The sequence below is a fragment of the Beta vulgaris genome, chromosome 6 (assembly GCF_026745355.1).
Source record: "Beta vulgaris subsp. vulgaris cultivar EL10 chromosome 6, EL10.2, whole genome shotgun sequence".
Lineage (NCBI taxonomy): Eukaryota > Viridiplantae > Streptophyta > Magnoliopsida > Caryophyllales > Amaranthaceae > Beta > Beta vulgaris.
The window spans coordinates 49744015-49757421 of NC_079207.1; the positions used below are offsets into that span (position 1 = coordinate 49744015).

The window sequence follows — 13407 nt, forward strand, 5'->3', positions numbered from 1 at the left end:
GGAGGGAGTCTACTACTTCCCTTGTTTCAATTTCTCTTTCTTGCTCGTGTCATCATGCTCGTGTTGTGGCGGTGCTCTCTCTCTCTATCTCTCTCTCCGAAATGCAGGTCTGGTGTGACCAGTCCGGGCATGCTGACACCACCACATAGCATTTGAATCAGACTCATTTTGATCGAGAATGAGTCAAGAATCCTAAAGAGGTAGGTGAAGAAGATGGTTACTTAGTTAGGGAATAATTATGGTTAATTAGTTAAAGCATAATTATGGTTAATTAGGACTCGGTATGGGAATTCCTTTACCTAAGAGAAGAAAACCAACATTTTTATAAGAGGAAGAGGTAAAAAAAAAAGGGACAAATAAAAAAAAACAAATAAAAACAAGTCCATGAAAGTTGCTAGAAAAGAATAAGATATATAGACTAAAAAGTGAATTAGTTGGTGTAAGGACTCAAACCCTGGATCCGAAACCAACATCCAAGTCATCACGCGAAGAGTCTCACCTAGAATGCTCGACTTGCCTAAAATTTTTTTGTGGGGCATATACCTCTCATGACCCTATATACGTATGTCCCAAGCTACTTAGAAGGTGTTGATCGATCAAATTTAGGTTAGAAAAAGGCTAAATACCAAACTAGTTGGTGGTGAACAACATGTATATTGTCTTGTCCTATCTTGTTTTCTGGCAATTATAATTTTCAAATGTCCTTGATGCGCAATTAATATGTTTGTTGCCGCACAATCATAGTGACCTTGATACACAACCAAATCAACCTTGCTGCTCAACTAATCTGATCCTAGTGCACAACATAGTCATCTTCGTGCACAACCAATATGAGCTTGTTGCACAACCATGGTGACCTTGATGCACAGCCGAACTAAGTTTGCTACACAACTAATTTGAGTTTGGTGCACATTTACCTTTGTGCACAACCAAAATGCTTTTGTTGAACAACCAATCTGACTTTGCTTCACAACCAAATGGACTTTACTTCACAACCAATCTGAGTTTGTTGTATACCTATAATGACTTTGATGCGCAATCAAAGTGACCTTGCTACACCACCTGACAAAAAAAATGCACAACCATTAACAAATGTTGCACAACCTTACATAAAGAATCTCATTTGCTAAACATCGGCCTAAAATTTCGTACTAACGCCATGTATAAATACATAGATTTGTATTTGTGTATTATTATACTCCCACTCTCCCACTCTCCCACTCTCCCACTCTCCCACTTCCACTCTCCTTCACTATCATCAATACTTTCCCACTCTCTTTCACCCTCTTGACCCTCCCTCACTCTCTCTCCACTCTCTTCGAAATTCCGGCGACACCTCTTCGAAATTCCGGCAACACCAAAGCAACAAATCTCAGTAACACTCATCACTCATGTCCATTTTTCTGAAAAATCTGAATTTTTTTTTTTTTTTTGAAAAAGGGAGGCGTCCACCAAGGACGCCCCACCACGGGTGGAGGCGTCCTTGGCAGGTGCTCCACCACATGGTGAGGCACCTGCCAAGGACGCCTCCACCGGTGGTGGGGCATCCTTGGTGGGATCCCCCTTATTTTTTTGAATTTTTTTTTTAAAAAGGGGAGGCGTCCACCAAGGACGCCCCACCACCGGTGGCGGCGTCCTTGGCAGGCGCCTCACCATGTGGTGGAGCGCCTGCCAAGGACGCCGCCACCGGTGGTGGGGCGTCCTTGGTGGACGCCTCCCCTTTTTTTTTAAAAAAAAATTCAGAAAAAAGGGAGAAAAAACAGAGAGAAGGTAGAGAGAAGAAGGTGGTGTTTGTCGGGGATGAGGTGGTGCTGCTGCTAGTGGTCTGATAGGGGTAAGGTGGTGTTGGTGGTGGTGGTGTGGCAAGGTGGAGGGAGTGGTGAGGGAGGGTAAAAAAAATCATCACTACCATGTGAGGAGGGGTTAAGGGGAGAAGGGAGAAAAAAAATACAAAGTATAAAAATACAGTATAAAATACTGTATTTAGGGCGTTAATAGGAAAATTTAGGGCGTCGTTTAGCAAAGTCCTAAAGAATACACAACACTTTACTAATATCCACCCATCAAATGTTGCACATACATATGTATTCTAATATTGCCAACCACATTACTTTTGATGAACCACAACAAAAAAAAAAAAAAAGGAAAGGATACTTTGGTCTTCTAACGCACCCTTTTTACTAGCCAACTATTCGTTAAATATTTGAACTCTTTATGCCCCCTAAAAAAAAAGTTGAACTCTTTATGTTACTTTTTTTTTAACAAACCCAAAACAAGAAATATAAAAAATTAAATTTGAGTCAAAACAAAACAATCAAAGAAAAACAGATAAAAGAGACGTAAAGCACATAATTCTGATTCCTTCTCCACTCTCACATCCTCTGCTTTTTTTGGAAAAGATCCCCTAAATTCCCTCGCTTTTTCCATGGAGGCCTCACACCTACACAAATTTATTTCCATAAAAAGAATAACAATCACACTTCCTCCTCTTAATTGCATTCCCATTCTCATTTATTCTTTTTTTTCATTTCACAATATCCAAAAAGAAAAAGAATCAAATGTAAACCTTTTTTTAATCTCCATCATTAAAAAAAATATTCTGAAATATTTCTTACCATTTTCATTCGATAATAACAAAAAACATATATAGAGGTTTTCTGATATAGTTTTCATTTTAAGGAGGGAGAGATAAAGAAGAAAAAAGAATGGAGGAGGGAAGGGAAGAAGAGAATTTGGACATAAAGGTTGAAAGAACGAGGTCGTTTGAGTATGGAACGAATACCGAGGTGATTACAACATTATCACGCTATGGATCAGATGATGAGTTTAAGCAACCACTTCTCAGGAAAAGGACCAATCAGACCTCTCAACTCGCCATTGTTGGCGCTAATGTTTCTCCCATTGAAAGTCTCGATTACGAGTATTATCTCTCATCTTTTTCTTAATAAAATTTGGAATGTCGTTTTGTTTGTTATGCATAAAGAACATTACAGACATTTGTTTAGTTTTTTTTCTTTTGGCTTCTAATTTATGTTTTTGTATGTGATTTTTGGTTCATATGAGAGTCACAAGTTAATTTATCATTTAAGAATAAGTTATGAAGCTCATACAAAGTGAGGATTTGCTAAGCTAGTTTACGTGTGTAAGTAATGATAATTTAAGGCATATGGGTAATAGTTGGTTAGAGTTTCTTTCACAATAACAATGTAGAAAATTTTGTTTTTGTAGCAACAATAACAATAAGAGAGTAATATTTATATCTAAAGATTTACGAATTTTTTTTAATAATATCTCTTTAATTTTACTACCTGCATCCACAAATAACTCAATATAGCATTATTGTAGTTAGTATTACTAGTATAATAAATCACTTGTTATGTAGAATGAAAATTTTTAGTTCACTCAATCTATGTGATATTGACTCCTTACTCGTTTCTCTTTGTATCTTAAATTATTGTTCGAACCTAATAGACCAATGTATTTTGACTTAACTAAGATCCTTGGGTTCAATGATATGGCTTCTTATCTTCCCATATGAGAGACCAATGTTCAAATTTTGGTGGAAACAAATTTCAATGGGGGGTGGGCTGGGGCTTGTTTGCTCTATAGGTCAGTGACCCTGTGCGAGGGTAGTGTAGAGGAAAAATTATTCTTACCAAGAGTTCCCGAAAAGGGGCCCAAGAAAAAATCAATGTAGGATATATACATTACATCAAGCTATTAAGCTATATAAAATTATTGTCAATGATAATTGAAGAGCAACAAATTGAAGAGCCATCATCTAAGAGCTAACAAAAGAAATGGAAGGTAGGATTTAAGCCAAGGCAACCAAATACATAACGAAAATAATGGAAAATTTTATAAAATAGTGCGTGGAGGGGTTAGAACTAGCGACCCTCTATAATCAATGTTCTCGTGCGTCCATAACAAAAACCACTGTGTTTACTTTCTACAATACATACTATAGTGCTTGTTTCTCATTTTTTTTAACGGGAATTAAGATAACTTGACTTGAAATAATAAAACATAATAATAACTTTTAGGAGAGAGAATATAGAATAATGGGTGAAAGAATATTAAATAAACGATTAATTCAACCCTTGGGTTCAATAGAAAAAAACAAATTCCAAAAAACAAATAAAATGATGGTCGAAAATATGGAACGGGGGGATTGAGTATACAATATTTGGCTCATTGGGAGTAGGGATGGCAATTGGGCGGGGTGGGTGCGGAGGATGGTACCTCCACACCCGCACCCGCATAAAATTTCAATCCCCGTCCCCGCCCCACCACCCATTGCGGGGGAAAATTCCAGACCCATCCCCGCCCCACCAGGTATTTATTTATACCCATCCCCACCCCACCACCCGCATGGGTACCCACACCCGCTTCATACCCGTATCGTACCCACTTCATCCCCACACCACCACCCTCATGGGTATCCGCACCCACTTCGTACCTGCGTCAAACCACATATTTATATTTTGCAAGATAAAATTATTAATAATATAAGTATATAAGTAGAATTTTAATCATATATATGTGGGGCTGGCGGTGGTGGGGCGGGGATGGGGCGGGGATATCATAAAATCCATACCCGCTCCACCACCCATTGCGAGTAGGATTTTGATCCCCATCCCCGCCCCATCCCCACCAAACCTAGACCCATCCCCGCCCCACTTAGGCGGGGATGGGGCGGGTCTCCTACTTGACCCTCCCCACTGCCATCCCTAATTGGGAGGGCCAGGACCCGAGTAGGCCCCCTAGATCTGCCAATGCAGCCCAAGGAAGATACCAAATTTGAGCTAATCTATCTATACTAATATATTAAAAGGCTGTGGCACTCTCCTCTAAGGTTCTAATGCAAATACTCTATTTTCAGGTCAAACCCCTCAACTAAAAAAATATATGTCATGTGGTTAGAAGGTATCGAACACGTGACCTTTATAACAGAAAGTGAAAGCTTAACCATTGATCCAACTTAACATCATTGTTTAATATTTCAAAATAAAATATAATAAGGTATTGTAATTATATCTCATTAAAAAACTACACAAATAGTTGGATACCTAACACATTAATGGTAATGATAGTAGACATTGTAGACATAAACTCTTACTCCATTTTCTTGTATTCTTCAAATTATGACGTCAATTTTTTCCTCACAAGACAAAAAATTACGAAAAGAAATAATCCGAAGCATCACCCGGGACACTCACTAGTTTATACTGAAATCACGTTGAAGTTAAGAATTCTTTTAGTAATTTCTTTTATGTTATTTACAAAGTAAGACATAGCCTCTTTGATTTTTCGAACTTCTAAATATTTCCCTTCAAGCATACTATCACAATGTGTGTGTGGATTATTCCTTGAATACTCCCTTTCTTTGGTCTGAGAAGCATTTTTTCTCTACTTGACCCCTCATAACACAAACAAGACCATTTGGGAATTCAATTTTCATATGGGGTGGACAATTGTAATGCCAAATGGTTAAACATAATAGCTGCCGCATAGCCATATTCTTTAGCTAATTTGGAAGGTAATTGGTTTCTCAAAAAATGTATCAACAACCAGGCAAATACCTTTAGGGCTTGTTTAGTTAAAGTTAGGAAGTATAACTTCCCATGAATTTGCATTATCCATGAAATTTTATTTACTAGGAAGTACATTTTTTTTGTTTGGTTGAACACGAGAAATTCTATTTTCCATGGGAATTTTCACTTACCTAGGGACGCTTAGGTTAGTTGTTATACTTCCCATATTTTTGTCAACCAAACAACAATACATATATTTACTTCATTGGAATTCTAATTTCCTACGCATTTGAAATTTTACCAAACAAGCTCTTAATAATGTAAACTTTGGCCTTGGAAAGATAAGTGGAACAAATATCTACATTATGTTCATTTGCTTGCTTTTAAGAGCAAATAACGATAGTTACATACCATAATTCACATGTTTCTATGCATACATAGATCTTTCATGCAATTTCAAAATAATAAGTAATACTTAAAATTAGATGCTTCATTTCAGTACTATTATTAACGTTCTTTTTATTTGTGTGTCATGATTTGTGTAGTCGGTAACTGACGCTGGAAAAGAAGTTGTAATTCTTACATGTAGCCTTAAATGTGTTCTCTATTATTATCGTTCTTTAAGCTTTTGTTTTGCGTGTCTTGAAAGTTTTGTTTTTGAATGATGTTGAGTACAAGGCCTTGTTTACTATGAGGTAAATTAAACTTGTCATGATGAACGTTAACCAAACACCTCTTGCAATTCCTAAAATAAATCTACAAAGAAAAACCACCTTCATACGAAATAATTTTCTATGTTAGCGAAAGGTTGCCTAATGCTATAGTAAAGGGGGAATGATGTTGAAAGCTTGTGGAGACATTGTTAGAAAGCTCCATCTTATTATAAGATTACTGATTAGGTGCTAGTATGATTCTACTTTATTGCTACAACTGTATTGGTAATGGTAGATGTTTTGTTTCTTTGTTGTTTGAGATTTTTTTGCAATCCAACATAAAATACTCAATCCACTTAAGTACCTCTATATCCCAGTCTCTAAGTATTCTGACTTTAGTGTATTACTTTCTGCAGGATTATGGAAAATGAACTACTTAAAGAAGATTGGAGATCAATGAAGAATTTTGAGATTTTTCAGTATATATTTTTCAAATGGACGATGGCACTTCTGATTGGGCTGTGCACAGGGCTTATTGGATTCTGCAACAACATCGGTGTTGAGAATATTGCTGGCTTTAAATTTCTCCAAACCATCAATTATGTACGTCAAGAGAAGTAAGCCTCCCTCAAAGACTAAAGCAAATTCTTCCACTTGAATGTTCTTAATATTTAACTTGCCAAAAGAAGGAATTAGAATTACCTAATGCTTTTGGCTTCTATGTCTCACACTGAAATAGTGAAATGTTAATCTTTCAACTTTTTTAATTTTGTGGAGGCACCATAATATTACATTTAACTTTAAAATTTAAACTCATCCAAAAATCTTTTTAACAACTACTACCTCCGTCCTTTATTAACTTATAACACTATTCATCTTTATTACTTTGACCGTTATTTGTACTTTATATGTAAGGAAAATATGATCATGTGTGATATTGTTTGATTCGTCTCAATATGTAGTTTTGGAATAATAAATTTTTATAATTTTTACAAATACATAATTAGAGATATTATTACTCAAAGTTTTACATCAATAAATGTGAAAAGTCAAAAGGGGTAAATTAATAAAGGACGGAGGGAGTACTTTATTAATATAGTAATCGCCAAATAATACACGATCCATTTGGTTCGAAGTGAAGTATAAGTGAGAAAAGATTAAGAGGAAGCTAGAGAAAATGATATTTTTGCAGTTGTTTCTACTAGGAAGTTAAGATAATTTTAGTCTTTTACCCCAATAAATTAATTGTTTGCAAATATGTTGAAAAGTTTACTAAGTAGTACCATAAATCAATTAACATAGAACTTGTGATTTATATAATTCTTATTTTAGTGCAGATATGTTAACGGATTTACTTACTTTGCTGGGTGCAACCTGCTTTTGGCAACTGTTACGGCAGCACTTTGTGCGTACATAGCCCCAGCAGCCGCGGGTTCTGGAATTCCTGAGGTCAAAGCCTATCTTAACGGTGTAGATGCTCATTCTATTTTAGCTCCAAGTACCCTTTTTGTAAAGGTAAGTCATGGTAAAACCTTATCACTATTAACTGGTGTGTTTTCTTTATCATGTCTATTTATGAGCAACTTTGTTGTATGGATGAGAATATGAGTCCATGAACTTAGAATTAATGTTAAATCGTTGACTAGTTTTTTTACTTTTTGTTTGATCTTATGAATACATGTATATGAAACCTTTCAAATTTGTTTTTACTATAACTAGTTGTTGGCTCGTATGCTGACACATGGTTCTCCGAAAAGGTAAAGTTAATTATTAGTAAGGATTGGTTTGTAACTTTGATTCTAATTGGTTAGCTAAACTATTATAGCTTCTTAGCTTTGTTGTAATGCTAAAGGAAGAAATAACATAAACACTCTTCCTTCTCTCTATTCACCAATTATTTATTCATTCTTCTAATTTCACTCTCTTATATTCCCTTTTTATGATCTTGTCAATAACCAAGAACCTCAAACAACTCTTTTTGAAAATAATAATAATAATAATAATAATAATAATAATAATAATATTAATAATAATAATAATAATAATAATAATAATAATAATAATAATAATAATAATAATAATAATAATAATAATAATAATAATAATAAAACCGTCTAACAAAGATACAACATTCTTCCATCAAGATAAGCTTTGTCGTTGTAACATTATTCTAGTATCAAAAATCTGTCTATCACCTTACTTTTCTAAACTCTCTAGAGAGAGAAAGAAAACCCTAAGCAAAGGGATTCCTATCACATCTCCCAAGGCGCCTCCAACCTAAGGAAAAATTCTTCCTTTTCGGCCGCCTTTCCCTTCAGACATGCAATCTCTTCTCCCTGAAGTGACAGATGTTCTTCATGCAAACCTCTTATGCTGATTCATTATCTTCCTTGTAGCAGGTACGCGTAATTATATATTCCTATTGCAGGATTTGTCCCCCACTTATCTTCATCAGCATTTATTTCTGTTCCTCCGTATAATCCTTCTTGTCCGAGAATCCTTTTCTTATGGCATCATCCAACAACCTTCACTCATCAAATTCGTCCGAATCTAACTTTCGCCCACCAAGACATTATCCTCAGCGTATGGGTATTTTAATCTTCCCTCCTCCAACTAATCCCCCATTACCATCTATCAACTGGGCCCATGCTGTTGTGGGTGTCTTTTTTGATAATTCCCCACCTACCTCGAGTTTTGTTTCCAATATTGTCAATAATCATTGGGAAACACGTGGACCTATTCAAGTCTATCGTACGGGTCCGTACTTTATCTTTGAATGTCAAGATCTGCTGGACCGCGAGGCTTTACTCCACTTACATACCACGTTTATGGATGGCAAACCCCTCACTTTTCGTCCGTGTAATCCGTTTCAAACCCCAACCAGCATCAGTTTTTCTACAGCACAGATCTGGGTCAGAATTTATGACTTACCTTGGGTATACTTGACTCCTGATTGGACCACCAGACTTCTTAATCATGTTGGCTATGTGGAGAAGCTCGATCACTATGGCGCGAGCCTTCCTCTCCAGCCTTACCTTCGTGCCTTGGTATCTATGGATCTTACTCAACCCTTAATCCCAGGATGTTATTTGCCGCTCGAAGACAATACAGTTTCTTGGGCCTATTTTCGTTATGAGGGGATCTACAAATTTTGTAAAGAGTGCGGTTGTGTTGGCCACAATACTGGGAGATGTAACCTATCTGCCTATGACGCCAACCGTATTCTCCAACGACGAGTACGAGCCTTTGAAGAGGATGGAATGACCGTTCTACGTAATGGCGAAGGTATTCCTCTTTATACTAACATGATTCGTGGTTTATTCGACAGGTTTATATATCGGAATCCAAGGGTTAATCTAAACCATATACTCCCATATCGGTTTGATGCTAATCATGACCCCTACCGGTTTTTCCATAACCCACTTTCCCCTAATCATGCTGAAAATGATTCCCCAGAAGAATTTCATGAAGCATCACCGCATCTACCTACACGGGCCTTCTCTGGATACTCAGCCGATAATTCTCAGCTACACACTAATCCCCCGCCGGACTTCTCGAATTCCTCTATGTGTAACTTATCTCCTTCCCAGCTGAGAGAGCGGTTTAACCTCTCACCCACTCCAGGCTCTAGATATGCGCCTGATCTACCTCGGCAGGCTTCTTTTGGCCTCCATCCTTCGGCAGACGACACTTTGCCTCCCCCGAGCGCTGTGTTCAGTCAGGCCGGTGAGGCCGTCTTTTCTTCTGACGAACCCCAAGATCTCCAGGCAGGCCTCTTTCCAGGGGATGAGGAAACCAGGGTTCGACAGGTGCGTCCTACGGGTACTTCCTGGGGCTTAGGTGCGTGGGCTCAACGTTCTTTTCGCAACGCTACTGCTAGGTGTTTGGGTCGGGCGTTTCCTGCGTCCCATGAACCTGATACACAGTTACGAATGTCTCTTGGACCTCTTCCTCAGAGCCAGGCCCGGTCAGACTCAGGTTTGCTTGAAGATGTAGTCCAACAGGGCTGGCAGATGCGGGCCCCACCGGCACCCGATGAGGCCGGGCCTAGTGACTGGATGCGTCTGGACCCGACTCCGAGAGCAAGCCCAACTACAGAAAGGGAGCCTCCTGAACTCCAACGTATTTCTGCTTTAATTAATAGTCGTTTTCGAATCTCTCCTCCACTATTTGCAGATCCCTTTAATCCTGCTTTGAGCTCACACCACGATGGCGAGGTACACCAGGGGCCAGGTCTGAATATAGAGACGGGTCAGTACTCTCCCACCTCCCCTCTGGATTGGGAGGAGATGAGTTCCTCGACGGCCCGGAACACTCCTGTCCAGCCATCTTCTGCAGGTCTAGTGCAACCTACTCCTTCACGCGCTTTTCAAGGGAAATCACGCCGGGATCCAGTGATTGGTCGTGCGCAGTCTCTTGCAAGTTTTTTCCTTTCAGGGACGGACGTAGCCCAAACTCTTCTCGTGAGGAAAAGACGTCGGTTGGAGGATTGGGATGCAAAAGGGGGTTTCAACCTTTGGCATAGGGATAAAAAGCGAGCCTTCTCCTCAAAAGCTATCTCAGATGCGGACATGGCGACCCTCCTCGGGGTAGAGGTAGAGGATTGCATTACTTCAAGGGCTCCACAGAAACGCGCAGCACGAGCCTCTCCACCAGTGTCAGCAGAACGATGGTCTCCGAAACGCAGCAAACTCACCATAGAGGAACCCTCTCCGTCGATTGCAGTGCTCAGGCCACCCGCCGCAACAGCAGACATAACTTCGACTCCCCTGCTGCACTCAAAGAATTCTACTAATGGTTCGAGGGCTGTGGTTGGCCCAGATCAGCCACCAACCCAGCCATGAATATAATCTCATGGAATTGTAGGGGTCTACTAGCCAGCAACAACCCTACATTCCCCATCTCCGGTGGCTAGTGGCGACTTTCCAGCCTACGTTCCTTTTTCTTCAGGAAACTAAGACATCTGTAGATATTGCTGAAAATGTATTACGTAGTACTAGTCCTAAGTCAGTTTTTGGGGTGGATGCGGATGGTTCGAGGGGCGGCTTGGTTGTTTTTTTTGGGCCCCTTTCGATGTAGTTGTTCTCAGTAGCACTAGGAACTATGTTTTTGTAACGTATCTACTAGTAATGGCAGTTTGTGGTATCTTTTGTTTGTACGGCGAATCGCGTCATCATCTTGTCCGCAGCTTTGGGATGAACTTTACACTCTCTTAAGCCCTTATTCCAACTATTTGATAATTGGAGACATTAATCAGGTGGAATATTACACCGATAAACTGGGCGGCTCAACTTCTATTCGGGGTTGGGACGAGTTCATGGCCTGGAAACATGGCCTTTCACTTCAGGATATTCCCTTTCATGGGCCTCGCTTTACTTGGTCCAATAAACAACAGGGAGGGGATCTCATCCTTGAACGCCTTGATAGGGCTTACGCCACGTCCTCGTGGATGGACCAGTTTCCCTCCTCCATTGTGCGGCATCTGCCCATTACTACTTCAGATCACGCTCCTATCCTTCTTGAAACTTCTCCTCTCCAAGTCTCGGCCCATCGCCCCTATCAGATCGAGGCTTGGTGCCTTCATCAATCCGAAGTCGTGTTAATCGTTCAACAGGTCTGGCGGCTTTTTATTTTAGGCTCCCCTTTGTATTCTCTCTCTCGAAAATTGGATTTGGTTAGGAAGCGTTTTGAAAACTTGGTGCCTTGATAGACGCCTTTTTTGGGGCATCAACTGGAAGAATATTATCAATACCTTGGATTTCGAGGGTCGGGAAGTGATGTCTCTCCCTCAAGGTAACCACTTGGAGAACACACGCACGGAACTAATGACGGAGGCCTCACTAGCTTTCTCTTATTGGCAGCAGCGTCTCCGCGAAAATCACATCAAGTTGGGAGATGTTCCTTCGTCTGTTCTCTTTCAGCGTCTAAAGCACCGTAGATCTCATAACAAAATTTATATGTTACGAGATGGCAACGACCTTTGGGTCACCAAGCCAGCGGATATTACCACGCTTCTGCTTACCTCTTTCAAAGAGCTCTACACAAGACCTGAGGCGGCTGTTGGGGGACCAGGGGATTCGACGGAAGCAATTGACTTGGTTCTTCGCGAACTGGATCTCCCTGTTCTCTCGCAACCCGATAAGGCTGCCCTGTTGGCCCCCTTTTCTATGACGGAAATTCAGACAGCTCTATTTGAGCTCCCGAGTCATAAGTCGCCAGGTCTCGACGGTGTCCCTACGGAGTTTTTTAAAACGCAATGGCCAACTGTTGGTACGTTGGTCCTGGAAGCAGTCAATCGGTTTTTAGTCTCGGGTTTTCTTCTCAAAGAGTGGAACCAGTCTCTCCTGATTCTCATTCCTAAAATCGCTTCACCAGAGGAGGTATCTCACCTTCGCCCTATCAGTTTATGCAACGTTATTTATAAATGTGCGTCCAAATGCTTGGTGAATCGTATGAAACCCCTTTGCCTTTTTTAATTGATGATTACCAAAATGCGTTGTGCCGGGTCGACAAATGGGGACAACATCTCATCTCGCATGAATTGCTCCATGTCATTAACAAGCAAAAGACGGGCTCCCGCAATCTCGCAGCGATGAAGCTCGACATGAACAAAGCTTATGATAGAGTTAGCTGGCTTTTTTTGTTCCGTGTGCTTACGGCCTATGGGTTTCCAAACCACTGGGTACAATTAATACACCAATGTGTTACCACTGTCTCATATCGGATTATGATTAATGGAGTTGCTTCTGCTCCTTTCAAGCCCCAGTGCGGCCTTCGCCAAGGCGATCCTCTTTCACCATATTTATTTCTCTTTTGCATGGACATCCTTTCTCGTATGACTTCGTTGGCAGTGAATCTTCGGAAATTTCAGGGTATTTTGGTCCGCCGGGGGAGGGCCAACTATCTCTCATCTTTTCTTTGCTGATGATGCTATGTTCTTTTTCGGGCCTCCCCTACGGCCTGTACTAATCTCCAGTATATGATTAATCGTTTCTGCTCGATCTCGGGCCAAATGTTGAATTTGCAAAAATCTTTTGTCAAATTTAGCCCTAATATAGCGCCTGAGCAAAAGCGGGCTCTTAGCACTCTCCTTCGCATGGATCATCGGGAAAATATCGGCCGCTATCTAGGGGTGTCGCCGGACATCCAGGGCGCTAAAGTCCAGCATTTCACGCCTCTGCTAGATACCATCTCGATGAAGATTTCTTCTTGGCAACACA

At 40.1% G+C, this 13407-nt stretch overlaps 1 protein-coding gene across 1 annotated transcript in view; it reads left to right on the forward strand.

Moving 5' to 3' along the window:
• Window positions 1–1630: 1630 nt before the first annotated feature.
• Window positions 1631–13407, forward strand: part of LOC104896964 (chloride channel protein CLC-c) — a 45275-nt gene continuing 33498 nt past the window's right edge. Inside the window, exons 1-3 of the mRNA XM_010683759.4 lie at window positions 1631–2920; window positions 6604–6804; window positions 7525–7702. Of these exons, the coding sequence (XP_010682061.2) occupies window positions 2706–2920; window positions 6604–6804; window positions 7525–7702 (594 nt within the window). The 5' untranslated portion in view covers window positions 1631–2705. The remainder of the gene's footprint in view (window positions 2921–6603; window positions 6805–7524; window positions 7703–13407) is intronic.